At 53.4% G+C, this 22261-nt stretch overlaps 9 protein-coding genes across 9 annotated transcripts; 7 read left to right on the forward strand and 2 right to left on the reverse strand.

Moving 5' to 3' along the window:
• Nucleotides 1–3: 3 nt before the first annotated feature.
• On the reverse strand, nt 4–576 carry CC84DRAFT_1091732 (uncharacterized protein; the record flags this gene model as incomplete). The annotated part of the gene is made up of 1 exon (XM_018174410.1): nt 4–576. One exon carries the CDS (start codon nt 574–576, stop codon nt 4–6), a length of 573 nt encoding a protein of 190 aa, XP_018036356.1.
• Nucleotides 577–1664: 1088 nt separating this feature from the next.
• CC84DRAFT_1092620 (MFS general substrate transporter) lies at nt 1665–2084 on the forward strand (the record flags this gene model as incomplete). The annotated part of the gene is made up of 1 exon (XM_018174472.1): nt 1665–2084. A coding segment is annotated over one exon (420 nt), but the record flags the coding sequence as incomplete, so codon positions are not given.
• A 2453-nt stretch (nt 2085–4537) lies between these two features.
• On the forward strand, nt 4538–5928 carry CC84DRAFT_1164398 (NAD-dependent epimerase/dehydratase-like protein). Its single transcript, XM_018178479.1, has one exon. The coding sequence runs from the start codon at nt 4793–4795 to the stop codon at nt 5738–5740; it is 948 nt and encodes a 315-aa protein (XP_018036358.1). The 5' UTR covers nt 4538–4792; the 3' UTR covers nt 5741–5928.
• A 175-nt stretch (nt 5929–6103) lies between these two features.
• Nucleotides 6104–7531, forward strand: CC84DRAFT_1092161 (uncharacterized protein; the record flags this gene model as incomplete). Its single annotated transcript, XM_018174437.1, has 2 exons — nt 6104–6498; nt 6550–7531. The coding sequence occupies 2 exons, from the start codon at nt 6104–6106 to the stop codon at nt 7529–7531; spliced, it is 1377 nt and encodes a 458-aa protein (XP_018036359.1).
• Nucleotides 7532–7758: 227 nt separating this feature from the next.
• CC84DRAFT_1244862 (uncharacterized protein) lies at nt 7759–9046 on the forward strand (the record flags this gene model as incomplete). The annotated part of the gene is made up of 2 exons (XM_018184166.1): nt 7759–8598; nt 8664–9046. The coding sequence occupies exons 1-2, from the start codon at nt 7986–7988 to the stop codon at nt 9044–9046; spliced, it is 996 nt and encodes a 331-aa protein (XP_018036360.1). The 5' UTR covers nt 7759–7985.
• A 209-nt stretch (nt 9047–9255) lies between these two features.
• On the reverse strand, nt 9256–10535 carry CC84DRAFT_1119613 (A1pp-domain-containing protein). Its single transcript, XM_018175555.1, has 2 exons — nt 9804–10535; nt 9256–9743 (listed from the first exon to the last, which is right to left on the reverse strand). The coding sequence occupies exons 1-2, from the start codon at nt 10421–10423 to the stop codon at nt 9515–9517; spliced, it is 849 nt and encodes a 282-aa protein (XP_018036361.1). The 5' UTR covers nt 10424–10535; the 3' UTR covers nt 9256–9514.
• Nucleotides 10536–11540: 1005 nt separating this feature from the next.
• CC84DRAFT_1205639 (alpha/beta-hydrolase) lies at nt 11541–13322 on the forward strand (the record flags this gene model as incomplete). Its single annotated transcript, XM_018181989.1, has 3 exons — nt 11541–11820; nt 11876–12822; nt 12915–13322. 3 exons carry the CDS (start codon nt 11541–11543, stop codon nt 13320–13322), a joined length of 1635 nt encoding a protein of 544 aa, XP_018036362.1.
• A 1123-nt stretch (nt 13323–14445) lies between these two features.
• Nucleotides 14446–16367, forward strand: CC84DRAFT_1244868 (uncharacterized protein; the record flags this gene model as incomplete). The annotated part of the gene is made up of 1 exon (XM_018184167.1): nt 14446–16367. Exon 1 carries the CDS (start codon nt 14472–14474, stop codon nt 16365–16367), a length of 1896 nt encoding a protein of 631 aa, XP_018036363.1. The 5' UTR covers nt 14446–14471.
• Nucleotides 16368–17905: 1538 nt separating this feature from the next.
• On the forward strand, nt 17906–21583 carry CC84DRAFT_1244870 (uncharacterized protein; the record flags this gene model as incomplete). The annotated part of the gene is made up of 4 exons (XM_018184168.1): nt 17906–17908; nt 18113–21214; nt 21473–21512; nt 21546–21583. 4 exons carry the CDS (start codon nt 17906–17908, stop codon nt 21581–21583), a joined length of 3183 nt encoding a protein of 1060 aa, XP_018036364.1.
• Nucleotides 21584–22261: the final 678 nt, after the last annotated feature.

A 22261-nucleotide genomic window follows, 5' to 3' on the forward strand; every position in this document is an offset into this window, starting at 1 on the left:
CATCTATTCCACTTTCTTCGAGTCTAGTTGCCGTACAGGAAAGTTCACGCTCTCCAGGTTAGTCCTTCGCACTTCCTGACCCCGGGCAGCCTGAACAAGCCCGTCCAACCAGTCTTGATGACCCAAAAGCATCTTGTTTGGTGCTTCCCTCGCCCATTCCTTGAAGACCGGCCCATTCTGCACCTCTTGCGTCAAAATCCTAACTCTGTCCTTCTCAAGTTCCTCAACGATCCAAGCGTGGTATACTTCGAGGCCGTCATCGGTAGTGCTGTGCCATGCGAGTCTTCCGGCAGTACCCTGCTTCGGTACGACCGATTCCATGACTGTGCAGGTGAGTGGTGGGAAGCCGAACGTGCTGAACTTGAAGACGCTGCCTTCTTTCAGATAGGAACCAGCATCGGGCTCAGTGATCTGCGCGCAATTCTTGTAGTATGAATTCCACCTTGAGATGTCGGCAAGGAGTTCCCAGATTTGTTGCGTGGTCAGGTTAACCGCGATGACTTCATTGGAAACGAAGTTGTCCGTATATCCTGGCAATAGGTGCTCCGGCCAGAGAATGCTTGATTGGGTCGCCATGGGAATGGAATTGTGCGATATCTATCACGGTTGGTGGATGTTGAAGTGAGGATAGTATCAAATAAGGAGTGATTATGCACGATGTGCGTGCATTTGTCAGACGTGCGGGGCTCGTACACGCAAAACTTGAAGAATTAACCAAGGTACACTTCAGTGACGCGGACAACATTCGGGAAACAGGAAGTTATTCCGTAGAACAGATCATACTTACAAATTGACACTTGAGCAAATGTTGCGGATACACTTTTCACTCCACGTCAGTAACTTTGGCTGGAAAGCTCGGCGCTAATCCCAAACAGGCGCCGCTGACGACATCCCAACTAAGTGATTAGCCTTGCAGACCGACGCGCTCTTTGAGCTAATTCCCAAGTGCTCAGATCCATTGGCGCAGAAATTCGTGTGCATATCTATTTTTGACATGTTCTTACCATAGTAGCGCCTCGTTGATGTTGCTTCCTTCGCATCGGGTAACACTCGCTGTTCTGCGTCATCGAATGTTGTCCAACCCAAGCTGAACCAACACGTATAAACGCTGCAAGGCACCTTCTCTATATGTTTACAGTGAGGGATTACTTGAACACAAGACAGAGATTACTCGAAGCGATGAAGGGTGTATCGAATCTAGGCTATTGTGACAGATCGACGCCAGGCTCTGCTGAGGCCTCACAAGAGGCCACCTAATATGGACAGCAAATGAATTTGGATGCAGATTCACGCCTGAGATACACTCCTCATTCTCAGATAGGCACACAGAAGCGATCTTTTCGCCTATTATGCACCGACTCATGTATCGAATTGTCTTCTCAAAGATGACCTCTTCCTGAGGTCAAAATGTCTCGACTGAAGCTGCCAAACAATCGCATACTGTCGTGCTATGGAGCCTGTTGTGCGAGATAACTGATGGCTAAGCAAAATTATGGGAATACCTACCAGGCTGGTCAGTTGTGCGGATCCAGAGAAGGCTTCACCGCCGCTTGAAGAGGAACCCGCAAACATACTCAAACACAAGGTTTCGTCCTGTACCCGCTGCATTGCCTGAAGCAACAGTGTCTTTGAGCTCAAACACTCTTGACTGGCAAACATAAGGTGATCCTCTGAACCCGCACAAGTGGTCGCTCGTTCGAAGATGGTTTCAGGCTTGCACAGTATCCGGCATTGCCTTCGCTGGAACCTTCGTGTCTTCAGTGTTTACTCCAGCCATGGAGAAATCAGCAACTGATCTCAGATCTTCAATAATCATGGGATCGCTAGCATATTTAATTCACCCGATCGGGCTTACGCTGGGCAGTCCGTTCGCGGCACCGTTCAACGAGACCTTTGGTAGAAAGCCGATATTGCTTATCAATCTGCCAATATTTGCATTATTTGTTCTCGGGATTGGCTTCGCACACAGTATGGTCACTTTCGTGGTTTTATGTTTCTCCACAGGTATTTTCGCCGCACTTAGTTTGATAATAGGTCCAGGTATACTGAGCGACCAGTGGCAACCGGAAATGATAAAAGGTTGAAGAAGTGACGACTAGTCTCGCAAAAAGCAACGCAGAGGCACACGCTCAACGAAAATGAGCTGGATAATCACAACTTTCTGGAATAAATCCATACTGACCGTGAGTCGAAAGGGGTTGTCAGTCTCTTGAGAGGAAAGGCAGAGCGCGACAGGAAGGCTAGTCCCATGTGTCGGGCTCTGACATTGACGGAGCTTTCGCATTTAGACTTTGTTAGAGGGCTAGGGGAGACGCATGCGGATTCTAAAAGCCATAGAGCCGCGTTTCATGGATGAGCATCTGCGGTCGGCAGCACCGGTCCCGCGAATGGTAACCCAGGTCGATTGGATAGCCCTTGTAATATGGGAGATGCTTTTCAAATTCGGCAACATGCTTGTGTTTATGACCACTATGATGTACAGGACAGTCACATACGGTCTAATGTACAGGGCGAGTGCAATGACCTCAAATGCTATTTTGAGATGCATCCTAAGCGGTTTGTCTCCATTGTTTGCTGTGCAGATGTTTCATGGAGTGGGAGCCTAGTAGGCTTGCACGTTGCTAGGTTGCTTGAGCACCTTGAGGGCTAGCATCCCATCTCTATCGGTACATTTCGTATCGCGACTGAGAAGTGAAAGTGGCTACAAAAGAAGCAGCTAACTGCAGGCGAGCGAAAGTCGGAATCAGTAGGGTACATCTATTCTAGGGTTTGAGGGAAAGTGATACACAACATATCCTACTCTAGTACTTCCACCATCTCGCAAATACTTAAGTTGAATTTGGACAGTTCAAGAGGTTGAAAGTCTCAAAGTCCGCCCGATGTGTCACGCAGCCATTGTATCACGTGATATCAAAACACACTAGCTGCATTGACCCAGGCTGGTACCTGCCCTCACAATCAAACCATCGCGTATTCAAAGCACTGACGCTAAGCTGTGAGCACGCTGCACCCCCAGTAGTTCCTCTGCCACCTCAAACTCAACATGCTGTCGAACGGAGGCCGACCGTTCCCATTCATGAAGCTCCCGAAAGAGTTGCGTCTTATGATGTACGAGCACCTCGAAATTCGCGGCGACAAATTCATGATCAACCTTGGCAATGCTGCTCGTCGTCATGGACCCGATGCCATCATCTACAAGGAAACTGCACCAGTCACAATTCTAGCTACCTGCCAACAGATTCAACAAGAAGTATGTTCCGCAAATGCTTTCTCCAAGCCGAGGCTATCTGTTCTACCCAATCCCGGATCCCGGAAGTCCCACTTGCTGGTTTCTCTTCTTCAATCCAGCCTCAAGTGCCGAGCTCTACACGTAGCTCACCCTCCCAAGGGCTGATAGATCGGTCAGGCACAGTTGGGTAGGATTATCGTATCTGACGGTCTCGTGAAAGCCAGCCGCCTCCCTGCTTGCAACACGGTGTCATAGACCTCTTCCGGGTTATGCAAGGTGCGGAACACGTTCTAGCGATATCATCGACCGTCAGGTCGGAGGTTTCGGTTCCCGAGGGATCTCCGCGTCCCTCGAGACTCCGATTATTCAGGAGAGGCGCCGCCGTGTAATTGATGGTGGGAGCCCCTCGGAAGGGCGATGGAAATGTGGCTGAGGGTCGCCGCAAGGACAGCTATCAGAGACAGGAATACGAAAAGCTTCATCGTGAGAATGGCAGGTGGGGTCGGTGGCCAGGTTTGCATATCTACTCGGCAGAGAAGTCTGTACACACAAAAGGCGAGAAACCTTTGTTGGTTGGTCTTCACCCACATAGACTCGGTGGCATGGATTCTGAACAGTCGACCGGGGCAAGCGAGATGCGCAATGTGGGTGGCCCCAGAAAAAGCTGGTCGAGAGTTTATATGCGTAGGTTTGAGCCTCTGTGGTTTTGGTGAAGGACCTATCTTAGTGCTGATATCATTCCCTCACATATAGCTCTCTGCTAGCACCATGTCTGGAGCATGAGGATGGATCATGAGCACAGAGCAAGCCTCCTTGCCATCTACAGCTCCTCAAATACCACTTTTGCGTTTCGTTTGTCTGCTCTGTGCGTGCGGATGTGCTGGGACAGCGGGCAAGTTGGCAAGCTTGCCAACGACCTCCTTACGCACACACCTCACAAGGCATTGACTACGGTTGACGGTAAGTTATGATGAAGGCGAGTGGCCGAAGCGTTTGACTCTGCCCTGACTCTCCTGGAAAATGATAATGTCGCCACAGGCCACATAATTCAGGCGGGACTCCTGCTGCGAACGAAGCCTATTACTAGACTGGAGTTGCTCAGGTCGGGCGGCTGGAATCTTAATTGAGAGTAGTGACGTTAAGGACTTTCATGTCTGAAACTATCCACAATCAGACCTGCTAGAAACTCTTCAGCATGTAAGGAAAGACGCCGGTAATATCTTTGGACATCGTGTTGCGTGTGTCAAGGCGATATAAGCGTGGGGTAAAGAGCATTCGAGGTTCCATCATCGATGAATGGTGGTTGGGTATTACGCCGTTAATTTTAAAATCAACGCAACTCGTAGCTGAAACGCTCAGCCTTCCGATTGAGGTTTTCGCAGAGATGTGCGATGGAAAGTCGGCGTTTTCGCCGATGAGCCTCGGAGCATCGGCCGTGCGCATCCCCACTACTCACTACCCCTCACCCGTACACCCACGACTAGTAGCGGAGATGCCCGCTAAGATTCATACATTACCACAACGCCACGCTCTGGTCTAAACACACACAGAGACTCGCCCATCATGAAAGTCATCATCACAGGAGCCGGTGGATTCGTTGGACAGACCCTTGCAAAGAAGCTAATCGAGACGTCACCCGATACGGAACTCATCCTTGCCGACGTACAAGCACCTCCGAATCCAACGAAGTCTGACAAAGTCGAGTGCATCGGAGCAGACTTGACGAACGCTGACACCCGCAAAGCTTTGATAGATCACGCGCCAGATGCGGTCTACATCCTGCATGGTATCATGTCGAGTGGCTCGGAAGCAAATCTGGAGCTAGGCTTGAGTGTCAACTTCGACAGCGTTCGTGGACTTCTCGACGCCATCAGAGAAAAGAAGTCCGGCACCAAGGTCATCTTCACTTCATCGTGCGCCGTATTTGGAAGAGCTGCCGTAAAGAACGTCGCAACGGAGACAGATATCGTCCCGATGCCCGAGAGCTCATACGGAACGCAAAAGCTGATGGTGGAGTATCTTGTCAACGACTACTCAAGGAGAGGCCTCATTGATGGTAGAGTCGTTCGCCTGCCTACTATCTTCGTCCGCGCTGGTGCTCCAACGGCTGCTGCTTCATCATTTGTTTCAGGTATTGTGAGAGAGCCAGTTCACGGACAAGAAAGCGAGCTCCCTGTCGACCCAAACATCGGAATATGGCTCGCCTCTCCCCGGACGTTGGCTCACAATCTCGTCCATGCCATGAACGTTCCTGCCGAAAAGCTCGGTCATTTCCGGACGGTGCTGCTGCCGGGGTACACGGCGACTAGCGGAGAGATCTTAGAGGCGCTTGAGAAAGTGGCAGGAAAAGAGACGCGAGCTTTGGTGAAGGAGAAGAGGGATGAGAAGATCGAGAAGATCGTTCTGAGCTGGCCTGGCAAATATGACACGTCAAGGGCGAAGGAGCTGGGATTCTCGGAAGATGTGGGTTTGGAACAGACCATCAGGGACTTCATCGCGGGCGAGAAATAGAAAGACTAGGCATCAAGCGGTCCGCAGATGATTTTGGTGTCCGATCGAAGGCAGCGGACTACGAGCAAGCCGCGAGCCAGGCAGGGAGGCACTAGTCATTTGCTCCATCCAATTATGGCTAGCCGGGTCCCTGAAGGGGGCGACCCACCACTCTAGGAACCCACATCTACAACAAATAATCTTTCCATATGACTTTTAGTGATCTTACCATGCTTAACCAGATCAAACTGTGCCTACTTTAATTTCACTCCACGTCTTTCCATGGACCGGATTGTGTACGCCCTCACCATAGGCGCCGTCATCATCGGCATCCTCTTCCCATCCCTCCGACCAGAGCGGTTGTCCTTCCTTCCCAAGCCAGAAATGAACGTATCACGCTGCATAGAGCTGCACAATGAGATCGTGCGCCTAGGGTGGGAAGGCATGGGTCGACTCCCAGAAGATTTTCATCCCCAGACATGGTTCGAGCACCATGGACAGGCCGCGCAGAATGTGCGCGGGAAACTGTCATCGGAACTCATTGCGTTTCTCGAAGGCGCGTATGAAATGTCGGATTCGAACCAGTATTTCCACTATTATGCAAGTGCGCTGATGGCGCCTGGGGACGACATGTTTGCGTTCCTCGACGGGATATGTTCGCCTAGATGGGTGAACCAGTATGAGCAGCATCATGGGCAGTTGCAGGATGGAAGCGGCCTCGGGAGGTACATAAGGCTGTATTTTGCGGTCAACCATTCTTCGCATCCGGAAGGCCTGATGTGAGTATCCGTACACAGATGTCGCGCACCGGAATGCTGACCAGGTACCAGCTTCGATTTGGAGGAGAATGTGGCCATCATGGCTATGAGCATTCACGACAGCGATGGGCTTTGTGACTCTGGCCGCATCAAGTGGCATCCACTAGAGGATATCCTGGCCGCGTGGCTCGACATGATGCGGACTGGCAAAGTAAAGGCCGTGGGTCCTAACACAGAATGGAGGCCATGGGAACTAGTACCGTATACAGAGCACCAGGTGAACGAGGCTGTCGAAGTCTTTGACAAGCTCATATCCGCCATCGAGGCTCGCATGCCCCAGAACGACTCTCCCCCAAACACCGAGCCCAGCACTCTCTTCGACAAAGCAGCTCTCGACGCCGCCCACATCCCTCCCGGCTTCGCACACTCCTTCCTCACCCGCGCCCGTCGTCCGCGATTCAACTTCATCGCCCCCGGTTTCTCCCTTCCAACAAACTCCTCCATTACCTCTCAACCCTTCTTCAACATCCCTGACACGATCCCGCAGGAACACCGCGACTGGTTCCACTCCCCCCCAATCCACCTCTTCCACTCCTTCAAAACATACACCCGCCCAGACCCCCACCCCAACATCTACCCCGAAGACATCTTCGGCTACCCATTCAACCTCTCCACCTACCCCGCAGGCCTGTACTTCCACGAATGTGACAACGGGAACAACCAGCACGACGATGCAGTCGTGCTAGTCCTGCCGTACGCGATTGGGGGACACGGGTGGGCGAAGAAGGCGGATGGGTCGGCATTTGGGGAAAACACACATGATGAGTCGGCGAACTCGAAAGATTGCTACGAGGAGCTGTATCAAACGGGGCGACAGCCATTTATCAAGCGCCATCCTGTCAGGCTGGTGCAGGTACTCAGGAGCTGGGTTGGGATGGTGGAACGGGGGGATTGGGCAGTCGGCGCAGAAGGGATCTCGAATGGGATGGACGAGTGGAAAAACGCTGATACACGAGGTGGGTGGGAGAAGTATGTCATCACTCCGGAGTGGTGAATCCTAAAACACAGACCCAAAACCGAACGAACCCGTAGACCCTCGCTCAGCTTTCTCGTCCCACCATCTCACGCCAACACCATTACTGTCTTTCTCCCTCACAGCACCCCAGCAGTAGCCTACCTTTTCAGCGTTTTCTACGACACGCCCTCCCGTGCTAGCCGAGTGGGATGCACGCTACGCCGCTCCAAGCCAATCGCACACCACAGGCGACCCCATCCAGGCACCGCCACCCCCATTCTACCTCACATTAACCCAACCCAGCCGACTAAAACAGGGCGTCCATACCACGGCCAAGACGAATGACATCGTCGTGTCCTGCCTCACGACAGGATACCTGGGATCCTAGACGTTAACTGCGGCGTGGCAGTGAACGCACCGCATCAGTATGTGACATAAAATGCCCACGATGGCCGTCCACCAGGCGCGTAGCCGCCGCTTACGATAAAACACCATGGTGTCCCTACGACAGAAGCTAGCGCTCAGTCTATTCACGTCGGGTGGAACAGCGCAATGGCTCGACGGCAAACTCCTCGGCTCCTGCGCCGACATCGCGTGCCCCCAGGCCGACAACACGACCATCGGCGCCGCCTGCCGCATCGCGAACCAGACGTACGGCGGCGTCGGCGTCGACACGTTCCCGTTCAATGCCTCCAGCCCCTCCCGCTGGGCCGGCAGGAATCTCACCTGGACAGTGGCTATCCACGACTACACCAACTACGACCCCGACACGCGGCTCGAGCGCACGATCGAAAAGGCCTTCTTCCTGGGGAGCAGCCTGGATTTGACCACGGCGCTTGATTTCGGGGGCTGTGCGGTGATTCTGGAGGCGTATGATAGGGTGGCGGATGAGAGGGGGCGTGCAGGGAGTAAGAGTTGCGAGGAGGTCATCGGGGCGAAGTGCCATGAGGAGCTGCAAGAAGGTATCGACAGGTTCGCGCGGGCACAGGCGGGGCGCAGGTTCAACAGCACCAGCGATGCGTGTGACGGGCTGGAGGCGTACTTGAAGAGTGTGGAGGGGGAGCAGTCGGAGTGCGGGATGGAGTGGACGCAGGTGCGGTACGTCCGTAAGTCTAGACTTCTTGCTCTGCGATGCGAATGGTGATGGATGCTTACTGACTCGACCTCGCAGCTATGGTTGGCGACGCGGCACCCCAACCACTCACCCGTGAGCAGAATGCGTCGACCAACTGCTACTCCACACAGCCCAAATCAAACAACCTCGCCTTCGTGACAAACTGGAACAACACGGGCACCATGTACATCAACGACACAATCAAGATGATCAACAGTATCAATCTCGCACTGACCGTCTTCTGGAATTCCGCTGGGGGACCCGATGTAGCCCTAGAGTCGCATGTGAGCTGTCTGTGGCCGGTGGACGAGACGACGAGGTCAAGGGAGACGATGTCATCGGGGTTGGGGGAAGAAGATGAAGGCGCGGCGGGGAGGGTGGGCACGGTGTGGGCGATTTTGGGCGCGGCCTTTGTGACCGCGTGGTTTTCGGTAATCTAGGCGACGAGCTATGCTACATACACACATTGAAATACAGACACTGATACTGTGGTTTCACGGCTCTGTGGGGTGAGCATGGCGGCGTAAAGAGCATGGTTGTGAACGACCTGAAGACTGGCTGAAGACTGTGCAGTGGAATGCTCGTGGCGTCTCCATGCCATGGCCTCGTGGTGGAGGATGTCATTTAGCAGAGAGCCTGGCGATTCGCCCAGGCGTGCTTGGCTTGGTAAGGTGTCGGACAGGAGGCTCACCATAAGACTTTCTGGGCTCACCGTTGACTTACCGAGCTTGAAGTGATGATAGAACTTGATGTCAAGTTTCATCAGAGTGATGTCTGTATTCCTACCTAAGCAACGCTGATCGCCGGCGGTGAACCAGGACCGAGGGTATATGCAAACCATGCTGCAATTTCGCTATAACGCCTTGCCATGAATGTCGTGGTATCTCATAATTTTTCCCTGGGGAGCTCTAGAGCTCGCCCTTTGGTGTGCCCTTCGCCTCGTCCTTGTCCACGGCAACGAGATCATCGGCCGCCGCTTCGGTCTTCTGCTTCTTAGCCGAAGGCTCCTCGGGGTCCTTGGGCTCTGATGTGGGAGGATCGGGTAGCTTGGCAGCGATATCTGCCTCGTCGGTCGAGGTTTTTGCGGCGGCGTTTGTCTCTTCGGGCGCGGGCGCGGGCACGGGAGGGAAATGCTTGCTGTTGGCTCGAATCAGCGACCGAGTGACTGAGCAATCTGAGCAACGGGTGGAAACCTACGAGACGTGCTTGTAATATATATCCTGGTCCTTCTGCAGAAAGTTGCAGAAGATGATGCGCTGCAGCCCGTCGCCCTTTCCCTCGTCGAGGAACTTGCGCACTTCGGACAAGGCGTCGTTGCAGGCCTTGACGTTGGGGTACGAGAAGACGCCCGTGCTGATGGCCGGAAACGCGATACTCTTCAGGTCGTGTTCGACGGCCAGCTCCAGCCCGCGGCGATAGCAGCTCTTGAGCTTCGCCTCGGCGTCCTCGGGGCTGAGCGCGTACCAGCGCGGACCCACGGCGTGTATGACCTTCTCCGAGGGGAGTTTGTAGCCGTCGGTGATCTTGGCATCGCCTGCCTCGCAGCCATTGAGCCCGCGGCATTCCCTCACCAGGTCGGGCCCCGCTGCGCGGTGGATGGCGCCATCGACGCCGCCGCCGCCGAGCAAGGCCTCGTTCGCGGCGTTGACGATGCCGTCGACAACAAGGGAGGTGATGTCTGCCTTGATGATGGAGATCTTGTCGTTGTATGCCGCGTTCGGTTCGCACGGCGACGGGTGGTCTGCGTCCAGCGGAATGCGGGAGAGCTTGTACAGCAGGCTGAGCGTGGGGATCTCGTCGAGCTGCATGTCGGCCATGTTGCGGTGGACTCGGCGACTTGGGCGTGCGTGGTGCAGAGCTCGTGTTGAAGCTGCCGGAATCCGAGTCAGTTCGTACAAAGCATGAAAGAAGGGAGTTTGCGCCGTGTCGTGCCTGCCTGGAGCTGGGCCGCGGGGAAGGAGCTTGGGCCACCGGAGTGTTTACGGCGCACGAGCCAATCGTGCGACCGTCATCATCCAAACGTGAAGGAGACTGCGCAGTAATCGACGGCCTTTGGCTGCATTACCCGATTGGGCAGTTTGTCATCGTTCCCTGCCATCACTCCCCGAACGTTCGTCCCTTCGACCCACGGGATGAGCAGCGCTGGATCCAGTTTCCGAACCACACCAGACCCGTCACTGTGTTCTTTCGTCACTTCATACGCCATACTGTAGGGGAAAGCCACTTCGAGCTAAATGTCACTTTCGGCTAGAGAGAACCTACATTGAGCCATCCGCCATCGACACCACTCCGAGAGTTGCCCGATTAGGGTTCCAAGCTGCCGCCCCTCGACCACAAGCGTAAAATTGCAGCTTCGCCGGGCAGACATGCGATGGGCATGTCTTGAGCGCTGCACACTGCTGATTCGCCTCTGGTTGACTGGTTCCTAAGCTCGAGCGATGGGTGCCCGCTTGTGCAACCACGTACGAGAATCTCGCATACACGCGACCTGCGAGATCGGGAGCCCGCCTCAATATCCAAAACCACAATCAGAGCCGTGGAAATCATCCTTGCTCTCTACTACTCTCGCTTACAATATGCATCCAGTCATTCGTACAGGCAACGCACCAAAACAAGACGCGCCCATTGCGCGCACCAGTATCAACGTCACTTATACTTTGCTATCAAGACCACTCCTTCCCTCTCGGAAGCTATTCTCGTGATACCCCCTAGTCCGCATGGTTTCTACCGACCAGCATCATCCCCATGCTCGACCCAATCGCCTTTAGCCGCAATGCGAATCACCACCACCATCCAGCATGCGGGGTCACACAGACTCACGCTCCCTGTCCCTCCCAACTGCCGGCAGCTCATGTATATAAAACGCGCTTGAGTCCTGCATCCCCAGCTTCCTGGCCTTTTGTCCAATAACCTTTTCCTCCATAGTTTGAGATTATGAAGATCGCGGCGGGTGCTGTAGCTCTGTTGACAGCCGCGCCTTGGAATGTAGCCGCCAGGTTGGTATATGGTAACCCCACTGCGACCGTAGATGGTGGCGTCATTGTCGGGACTACTACGAGGGTAATTGGGGCGACGGCGGCAATCAATAAGTTCCTGGGAATCCCGTTCGCGGAGGCCCCGGTGGGCAGCAAGAGGTTTGCGGTGCCGAAACCGACGACTTGGTCGAAGCAAATTGATACCAAGGCCTTCAAGCCGGCGTGCATACAGGCATTTAGTAGGTGCTCTTGCACACCTGAAACCCCTGAGTAATCGATGCTGACTACCTCAAGGACCAATCGAGGACCGCAATTTCATTCAAGACGTCTTCAGCATCCCGCGCCCAGAAGAAAGCGAAGACTGTCTCTACCTCAATGTCTTCGCCCCCAAAAAGTCCTGGAAACCCTACTTCCGCAAGCCGCGCTACCCAGTCCTCTACTGGATATATGGCGGCGGCTTCAATTTTGGTAACGCGGGACAGCCAATCTACGACGGCTCGCACTTCGCCGCCCTCGAAAACGTGATCCTGGTTTCAGTCAACTACCGCACAAATGTCTTCGGCTTCCCCATTGCGCCAGACATCGCCAATCTCACAGAGCGCAACCTCGGCCTGCTCGACCAGCGCGCCGGCCTGGACTGGGTCCAGCGCAACATCCACGCATTTGGCGGCGACCCTAAGCGTGTGACTATCTTCGGGCAGTCAGCCGGTGGGTATGCCGTCGACGTCTTACTCACCTCGCCGTGGCCCAACGGCCCCCCTTTCCGCGCTGGTATTATGGAGAGCGGGACATACTCCTACAACCCCCTCTCCAACTGCAACAACACCAACTTCGCCTCGTGGAATAACCTCCTCGACCACCTCAACTGCACAAACACGACCTCCCCCTTCACCTGCGTGATGGACACCCCAGCCGCAGACATACGCTATGCGCAGGAAAAGTTCAACATAGGCTTCGGCATGGCGGGGGATAATGTAACCATCGTGTGCGATCCGCGCTTACGTCGAGAGGCGGGACGGTTCGCGCGCGTGCCGGTGATCGGCGGGTCGACAGTGGAAGATGGGAGCTACTACGCTGCGAAGAATGGGACGGATATAGATCGCTATTTCAAGACTGTGTTCCCGAACGAAACAGCCCTCAAGACAAAGATACTCGACGCATATTCCCTCAACCCGGCCGAGGGACGCTTCGACAACCAAAGCATACTAGCGCAGATTCATACGGATTGGAATTTCCACTGTGTAAGCCGCCCTTTTCTCTTCCTTTGCTGACGAAGACAAAGACGAGAAGATATGAAAATCTGGAAAAAGAACAATGCTAACAGGAAGGATAGCCAGCAGTCTTCCTAAGCAACTCAAGCACCCGCTACGTTCCCACCTACCGCTACCTCTTCAACGCCACCTTCCCCAACGCCCGCCTGAGTAACCTGCCGGATAATCGCTGGCCCGTTCCTGCGCAGCTCGCATACCACTCGAGCGAGATCCCAATCGTTTTTTCGACGTACAACCTCACCGGCGCGACGAGAGAGCAGAAGCGCCTGAGTGAAACGATGCGCCGCGCGTGGGCAGCGTTTGCACGGGATCCGTCGAGGGCGCCAATTAGAGGATGGAAAGTGGCGGGGAAGGAGGGGGCGACGGTTATGGATTTTGGGAGTGATGGAAAGGCGGGGTTTAGGTTGGGGAGGGATACGACGGGGAAGTGTGAGGCGTGGAAGGACTTCATCTGGAATAAGCATTACTAAAGGGCGTTGGGGTCGCTTTGGGATACGAGGTGGGATTATCGCGGTATGTAGTGCGCATGTATCCAATAGAATAATGGAGTGCCGATGGTTGGGTGTATCCGGATTGAGTTCAAAGTTCGCAAGACCTCGAGCACACCATGCAACTACGATGCGACGAATTCGACGCGAGTCACTATGTCGAGATTCTGGCCGTGTCTTCCAGGATCTGGTCGTCTACGATGTGCGAGAGTCTGGGAGCGTCGCACCAGGTAGAGCTGCGGCAGGCTTCGAGGAGGTATCCGCCAGTGCCTCGCTTCTTGGGTATAGTTAGCATTATGGAAATCAAATGCCGGCAAGCGCTGATTTGAGGTGGGGAGATGCTTGGCTGAGAGTGATTGAGATACAAGGACTGTGGCGGCTCTGTATGTATCCTTTGAATCAGTTCTGCAAATCCTCTACGAGGCGACCGTCAGTGCCTCGCCTTCCCGGCTCACCTGCTATCTCTGGATATTGAAGAATCTCGAGCGATCATTCGCATTCAAACGATAAGTGGCTGAGTACGGTTGAACAGCATAGTCTGTCAGTGCTCTGGATATGTGCTTAAGAACAGCTACGTTAGCTATTCATCTACGAGGTGACCGTGAGTGCTTCTACTTGTGCTCTTCTCTATTATATGTGGCCATAGATACCTTCTTGAAGATCGAGTGAGTTGATGCGTTATGTAGCTGCGTGTGTATTCGTCGGGAAAGTGATGGATCTCGCCCGAAGGCGACCGTCCTGACCTCCGCCAAACTTCGACAGTGACCCAAAACTGCCGCCGTGGTCACAGAAACAACTTGTCGGGATCATGCATGACGTAGAATAGCAAGATGAAGCAGTGGTTCCCCGTGGCTACATCATACGCTCATCATGCCATGCGACGCGTTGGGCACGCGTTGTGAGGACACAGCATTCTCCCAGACTCCCTCTCCCTTACGTATAAGATACCCTGCTGCCTCACTTCGCCAGTATCACAAAACCCCAAAGCCTCCATCAGAGACATTGGAACGCGAAAGCACGACGACAAAGACCACACTCTGCTCCCGAAGGCTTACCCCAATTTCAAATCCCTCGACTTTGCCCTTCTTTCGCCAACTCCGAACACCGACGACGGGGAAAGACACCGATACAATGGCTGGACCATCATATTCCTCTTCACACTCTACCACTGCCAATTCGCAAGGCTCCACCTTCCGCAAGCCTGTGCCGCCCACCTATGAACAGATCCTCGCTCTCCTTAACGATGCACGCTCTGAGCTGGAGACCACCTACGCGCACGTTACCTCCGTACCCAACCAGGACACTACAACCCCGAAGTCCTCTCAGAGCCTCACGAATGTCCTCCTTCGCAATCTTCGCGATAGCCAGGACGACTGCAATTTACGTGCGCTGTCTCCCCAGGACATCCTTGACACGCGCATCGAGCGCGAGCGGGATCTTATAGATTTCTGGAATCAGTCTAGCCGGATCGCGGAGGGTAAAGATGCAGTGAACGAGGACATTGAGAACTTCCCTCTGCAGGCGGCTGCACTGGACGCAGGCATCGTGTATCGGCCGCCTCAATTCCTGGGCGTGCCTAAGATGGCCGAGGAGCAAGCACCATCCCGGGGTCGGGGCAATGTCATTTCCAACCCGAAAATGAATGCCTCTGTACAGCTCCCGCATCCGCTCTCTGCATATCCACTCTCTGGCGCTGGCCTCGCTGCCCAACTTCGAGGCGTGACCCAGTGTAGCACCCCATCACGTGGGACCTTCGAGCAGTCACTTTTTCAGCATTCGCCATTTTCGCCGTACAATCTCTCTGAGGTACCTGCAACGGAGGTAGTGCCATCGGTCGACGAGCGCGAACTCGCCCGCTACAACGCTCGGACGTCTGCTGAACCTCGAGAGAAAGTCCAGCAGAAGCGTCACAATTGGTACGAGAAGTCTTCCGATAATTCCGGCTGGAATAAATATGTTCATGTTCTGTCTGTTCCGCCGACCCGGGTTCAACAGACTGGACACGCTGTCGATTCCCCGATGCTACGCTCGCCGATGACACCAGGTGTATTTTCTGCGGACGGAAATGAAGACTACACGAGTGGCTATGTCAATTCGTCTATCCAGTGGTCCCCGGAAAACTTCTCGCCTGTTACTGGTGGAGACCAGAACTCTTCGCCCGTGCAGCAAGCTCAGGGGCAAGACCAATTCCAATCCGGGTATCTTCCGTCTCCGCGCACACCGTATCAGGTGCAGCAGCAGATGATCTCAGTGCCACAGAAGCGTAAAAAGACGGCTTCTGCGACACAAGACTATCCAGCTGTCTCCCAGCCTGAAACCCCGAAGAAGCTTAAGGGGGCGCAACCTCTTGTCAAGTCGGGTGTAGTGGGCAAGCAACTGAACGACTTCCCCTCCCCCAACATTCCTTTCCCAGCCGTCGTTCAAGGCCGTCCATTGGATGTCACGATTGTGGAATTGTTGACTTTCTTCCCTCGGTACATCTTCAGCAGCGAGGTGGTCGAACGCATCGTCAGCAATGGCGGCTCCCAGAATCTCATTGCGAAGATCATGAACGCAAATCTCCGCCTCCCAGCTCCGATGGAAGACAACTTCCTGTTGCACGTTCTGCAGGCTCGGATGCGCCACAAGGGTGACCGGACTGCCAACGGCGGGTACGACTACACGAAGTGGACCGTCGGTAGGCACCAGCCTCTGGCGAACCATGATCCTGACAAGCTGGACATCGCTGGTCTTCGAACTCGGTTCGACATTGAGAATTTCCCATCGTTCCGGGATGCAAACTCGATTCCGTTCAAGAAGCTGGCCGAGCGTGTGAAGGCGTGGCCCTCCGGGCGGGATGCGTTGAACTTGACGCACTGCGTCCGCTATGCTTCCCTGCACCCCGAAGAGAATTGGAACTACCCGGCTGACTTCCGGGACATGATCACTTATTTGACCAACGGTCTTGCCGGTGTTGTGACTTTCCCGGTCCCAGTCACTGACCAGCACCTGGATCGGGCAGCCTGGGAGCGTTGGAGGAACACCTAAAGCTAGCTGTACGAAAATGATGCATTGTAAAGATTGCGGCAGATAATGATCCTGTGGCCGCGAATACAGAACATCCAGCACGATTATCCGCTCTCCGATGGCCCGGTTCGCGATTGCAAGTTGCGAAAAAGACCATTACTGCCTTGCGTGAGAGGGGCGACCCATGTGGTGGCATGGTCTCTACATCTTGTCTGCTTGGCTCTGCTTCATTCTTACTGATCCCTTTCCTGACCTCTTGGCATTTTTGTTATCGCGCTTGACCCCCCATCTGCAGATGGCTTGTTGTATCTTTTGCTGTAAATTGAATATATCTTGTCTCGACCACGGAAATCCCGTTCCCAACATGTGCATGTGAAGTGAAATATCTATATAGCGGTAGACATTGTGGTGTAATCTTGAGCAAGCCGAGTTCTATGGAAATGAGATCCACACAATTCCTTGTGGACGGGCCCAAGATGTTCCTTTTTGTGTCCTATGCGACGGTATGAATCAAGTTGAACAGCATGTCAGCATCAAATGTCACAATAAACCGGCCTATAATCTTCTCCGCACAAAGCATGTCCACATCAGTCCGCGAGGTTGGGCAGGGGCATTATGAAATTCTCGCATAACTGGAGACATCGTGACATGATCGGACCCGAGCACCGTCGGACGCGTAGACTCGACAGCGTAACATCCATACCAATCAGTCTACCCTGAGACGAATCAGATATTTGGCTAAGGATTAGCGCGTAGTGAGACTTTTGCGGGACGCATAAGTAGAAAAGGAGTGAAGTGTGCTATTTGAAACATCGCCGCAATCGCGGTTCAAACAATTATGTTGGTTCCACGCTTCACTTTGCTGCTTTTCAAACAATGTCTCTTGACAAATCCTAGCCGAGAATACAATTTCATCAGACGACGGTGCTGAATATGGAGCGAATCGATGCAGGTCGCGTCCTAAAAGTTGAGGTTTGATGCCAGTGTCTTAGAGCACTGCTTCAAGATAAACATTTCCAATTCGGTTTATGTTCCAGCCTATCTATTCATTGGTACCAGAAATTATCACTCGTATAGTTGGGTTGACGGTGACTGTTTGATGTTGAACGCAATCTTGAGTTCTAAGTCAATCACTGAAAGGGCTTGACAGTAGACACTGTAAAAGCCGCGAAACGATCTCATGCTAAAGCACCAAATTCCGACACAACCATCGTCTAAGGATAAACCATCTTGAATTTCGTATCTCCTGCCGTGTATGGGATGGCTTTCCATGCAGTATCCGTCCCTGTGGACTTTACATGCGTTCAGCCGAAGTCAAGGCCGAGATACTTTATGCCAAACTTACAACCACCCACGACTGTCTCATGCTCTATATTTCAGATTTTAACATTCTGAGGATAAATCCTGCTCCGTAGATACCTCGTTTTGGAGCGGTGTTGGGTCCCGTCTTCGAAACCTGGAACACTTTCGAGCCACTCACCCGGATGCATGCCATGATGCATCACCTCGCCTTGCATGCGGGTGACACTTTCCTTCAAATTGGGTGAAAGCTTCGCATCATGGTGTGTACATTATGATCGCGTGTCTGACGGACACAAATTTTACACGCGAGTTCCCTGTACACATTGTGAGGCGATGATGAAGTTTCAGCTTGGCACTCCCACACATTATATACTCCCAGGAATCGTTCCTTCACTCGGCAAGAAAGGTTTCATACACCAACAACACTAAGGAGCAATCCAAATTCGAGCTTGAGCTAGCTTCAGATCAGTATAATCACTCTCCGTTTCTGTGAAGTCGTATCATACCGATTCGAAGAAGAAATTTCCGGAAACATGCTGGCAAACATATCTGGACACCGTCAGCCAGCTTCTATCCCTCGTACCACAGTTCAGACAGTCCAAGAACTGCGGGACTTGCTCGACCAGGCAGACCTTACTACGTTCGAAATTTATATGAGTGAGGTGAATACTCGGAATCGTCTCGCAGAAGCCCTACTCGCCAACAACGAAAGCGCACGACAAGCTCTGCAGCACGGTGTTGTACTTTCTCCTCAGGGAATTCTCGAGGAGTTCGTTGAATATGAATTCCACATCATTGAGAGTTGGAACCTCACCCGTCTGGGCTATGCTGAAAATTTCCCCACAACGGATAACGAGCCAATGCAAGGGCGATACGATGTTTTCGACTCTGATGACAGTTTTCCGTTGAGATGGGCTGCTATCAATAATGATATAGCGCTGCCTGAGCGCCAGTGGTTGCGTTTCCGCCGCAATCGCAGGCTCAATTTGCCATATGAGCATTGGGGCATCCTGGATAACTTCCTCCATGGTGGTGCGGTTAGAGTGGATAGGTCGATTTTCCAGGAGCGTGCCCTTAATCTGTTTGGAATCGAGATTGTTGGGCCACAGTGGCGGTCTCTGACGCAGCCGAATCTGTGGTTTCACTTGATTGATCCACCAGGAGAACCCGTCCCTGCAGCTGGCCCTTCTCAGAGAGCTGCACAATCTCAGCCCCAGAACCGTCCTCACCCTCTAACAGGTGCTCCAGTCCAGCAACCTGCTCCGGCCCAGCAGCCTGCCCCTGGCCCGGCACCTCCCGCGCCTCAAGCCGGGCTCTCCCGACCGCAAGGTTCAACGACTCGTGCCGCCCAACCATCTGCATCACGGCGCCAACGTCCTGCCCAACCAACCTTTGCAGCTATACCGCCACTGTCTAACGCGCCGAATGTAGGTCATCCCGTTCAGCAAGCACCCGCACCAGCAACTCTCGCGGTTCCCGCAGCTCCAAATCCTCCAGCTGTGGCTCAAACAGCTGCACAGCGTGTGCAAGGGCAGCATATTGCGCTGTTCGATGCTCCATCTCCCAATATTCCGCTGCCAGCTGCTGCAAACTTCACGCTTGCGGAGATCATGACCTTCATCCCGAACCACATGCGAAGTGTGGACATGATCGACCGCGTGTTCTCCAACACTGGCAGATACCAACAAAAGGCTCTTGCAAACATGGCTACGTCACATCGCCATCATCCCGTAACGGACAACTTTATTTGGAAGTTTATCAGAGGCGAAATGGTGAAAGAGTATCCAGGTGTCACTTGGGACCGTGATAACAAACCTCATACTCGTCCCGCAAACCCACAGTATGTCCTTGGTGGACTTTCAGTTACGGGTATCAGGACACTAGAACAGGTGAGCACACGCGGAAACAAGCCTTCGTACCCGAGCAGCCCCGTCCCATTCAGCAGACTTGCACGCAACGTGAAGCACCTTCCAGCAGGCAACGACGCTCTTGACTTGACTCGTTGCGTTGACTGGGTGCTTCGCAATCCGACTTTAGGTGCGCAGTACATGTTCCCCACTGACTACGCAACAGTGCTGGCTGTGGTTGGAGGTGCTAACACGGCCACCAACAACCATTTGGACCCGGCTGCAATTGCTCGATGGCTCGGCCCCAATGCGAATAACCGTGCAGAGGGTAATGATATGCAGTGGGAACAGGAATGCAACTGGCATCGGAATACGTATTGGCCTGCGCAGCCAAACGCACCGGCAGCTGCACCGAACAACGTATTGCAAGCAGCCATGCCAGCACCTACGAATCCCGGAGGCAACCACGGATTGCAGGCGCCGCCGCCGATGCCGCCGCAGAATCCCCCAGTTGCTGGGCCTAGCAATGGAGGGCTAGCGCCTCCCCCAGGCCATGCAGGTCCTAGCATGAACTCTGGGAATATGCTGCAAAGCGCTGCCAGAGTTCCATCAAACTCTGGGGCGAGTAATGCATTTTCAGGCGCTGCTCCCCCGCCACCGGGTTATGGAATTGGCAATGGTATGCATGTCCCAGGACCAGGATCAGTACCACTGCCATCAGGCACTGGGTCAAGGAAGCGCCCGCACCATGAACACGGGGACGATGAGGATTCTTATAGCGATAATGGCGATATCTCGCCACGCCAGAAGCGTCCCCGTATGCAAGCTCCTGCTTCTCAGCCGCGTGTCCTTCGAGATTACCCGGATCTTAGTGATCCTCGAAGGAACCAACGCGTCCTGGACAGACAGAATGTTGTACGAAGCTATCACACAATTGACCCCGGTCTTGAACAGGATGGGCAAGCGGTTCTGATTCAGCGAAATCCCGCCACCGTGCAGCGGTCTAACGTGATTGAGATGGACCCCTTTGATGGCGTGAACCAACGGTATGGTGAACCACGACACCAAAGCACGCAGCAGACCTTCACGGTCGATCGAATTCAGCGTCACGGCCTGAGCCTCGAGAGTCGTCCAGTCCAGAAGCGGGCCCATCCACGGCGAAACGCGGGTGTTCATGAAGGCCACTCCGGCACAAACACAGATGGACTGGCTAACTACCGTGCTTCCTCGAGAGTGCCGAGAATACAGAAAGAACTCTCAGCAGCTTCTGGCCCACGGTTGGGTAGCCACCAGCTATCCGTGTGGACTGAAGAAGAGCTCCCACAGCCACGGAGGCCTTCGGGGTACTTCCATGGGTACTTTGTTGGCCAGGCACATGAGAGTGGACGTTCTTTTGCGAGTGGTAACGGATACGATGGGAATCAGCAAACCCAGCCGAGGAAGGAAGAACCCCAACTGGAAAGGCACCCAGAGTATCCGGGGTATGTTCAAGCTCAACCCTACAGTCCATCGCGGGACAGGCAGAATGGCGCAACTACAAACGAGCGTGGTGGGGACCACTCGTTCACAAATCTTGCAGAGATGGCACAACCTCTGCCAGATCTTCCCATTGATCCAGCGCTGCTCGCCAGTCCCGGTCCTGCGCCCGTTGAAGCGCGCAAACGCCCTCGACCGAATGAAGGCGAGAGCTCTTCCTTGGACTTTAGCAATAGGAATCGGGTTCGTCGAAGTCCTATCGCAGACCAAGAATATGAGGATGTAGTTGAGGGAGTTGGTCCAAACTGACGGAACAAGTGCTAAGGAGTTCGGTTCGAAACGATGGGGGCCTGTAACTCCACCTGCAGCGCATACGGCAAGGTTGAGCTCCAAGAGGCACGACTGATACTGCGTGTGCTTGTCCTACCATGGATTGTACACGGCCTGCAGCATTTCTCACCTTTTTTTTTTTTTTTTATTTCTCTATCTTCAAATTATTAGAGCCCAGATCTACACCGACACCAAAGCTTGGGACTAGATTGTAAGTCTTTAGACTTCTCTAGAGTCAAAATAGCTTGGTGTCGCCGAGATGATTCCCACAATGATGGATAGCGGGGATATATCCACTCACCGTGTAGCTTGAGTTTCCTTCACCTTTTGTGTTGGCTGGCGACTCACCTGAATGAAATAAAATTAAATCAGCCCACCCTCCGGCTTGAGTTCTGGAATCGCTACTGATGTGGGCTGATGATTCCTGAGATGGCAATGGGATAGCGTAGCGTGCGGTTTGAGTTACTCGCTGCTGGTATGCGCTGGACTGGCGTCACGATGGGAGATTGTACATGCGGAGATCTGGGCTTTGATAAACTTGCGCTGTGTCTACATGCTGTTGGATGTTTTCGCGCTATGAATTGGATTCTTATTGGCACAATCTGGGTTGAAATATGATTTTAAATGTTCGTGTATACGCTTAATATCTCAGCAAGTTTAATATTAAACTGAAGGAGATCTTTTGTATGTTATACGTTAAGGATACCTGTCGCAGTTCAATCTACGTTACTATCGATCCTATTCGGACCGAGTTCTCATGGAGTCCTGAGGATCGCGACAATCGTTATAATTCAGCTACTGAATTAGGAAACTCTGAATAAGTCAACTCCCCTGACGATCGCCTCATTATGGCTATATAGTTCAGTTAGAATCACAGTAATACAACTTCAGTGAACCTTCAATATTTTCCATTGCACGATACCTACGATCCTAAAATCGTCACAATACCCATGTAGTGTA

The sequence above is a fragment of the Paraphaeosphaeria sporulosa genome (assembly GCF_001642045.1).
Source record: "Paraphaeosphaeria sporulosa strain AP3s5-JAC2a unplaced genomic scaffold CC84scaffold_5, whole genome shotgun sequence".
NCBI lineage: Eukaryota > Fungi > Ascomycota > Dothideomycetes > Pleosporales > Didymosphaeriaceae > Paraphaeosphaeria > Paraphaeosphaeria sporulosa.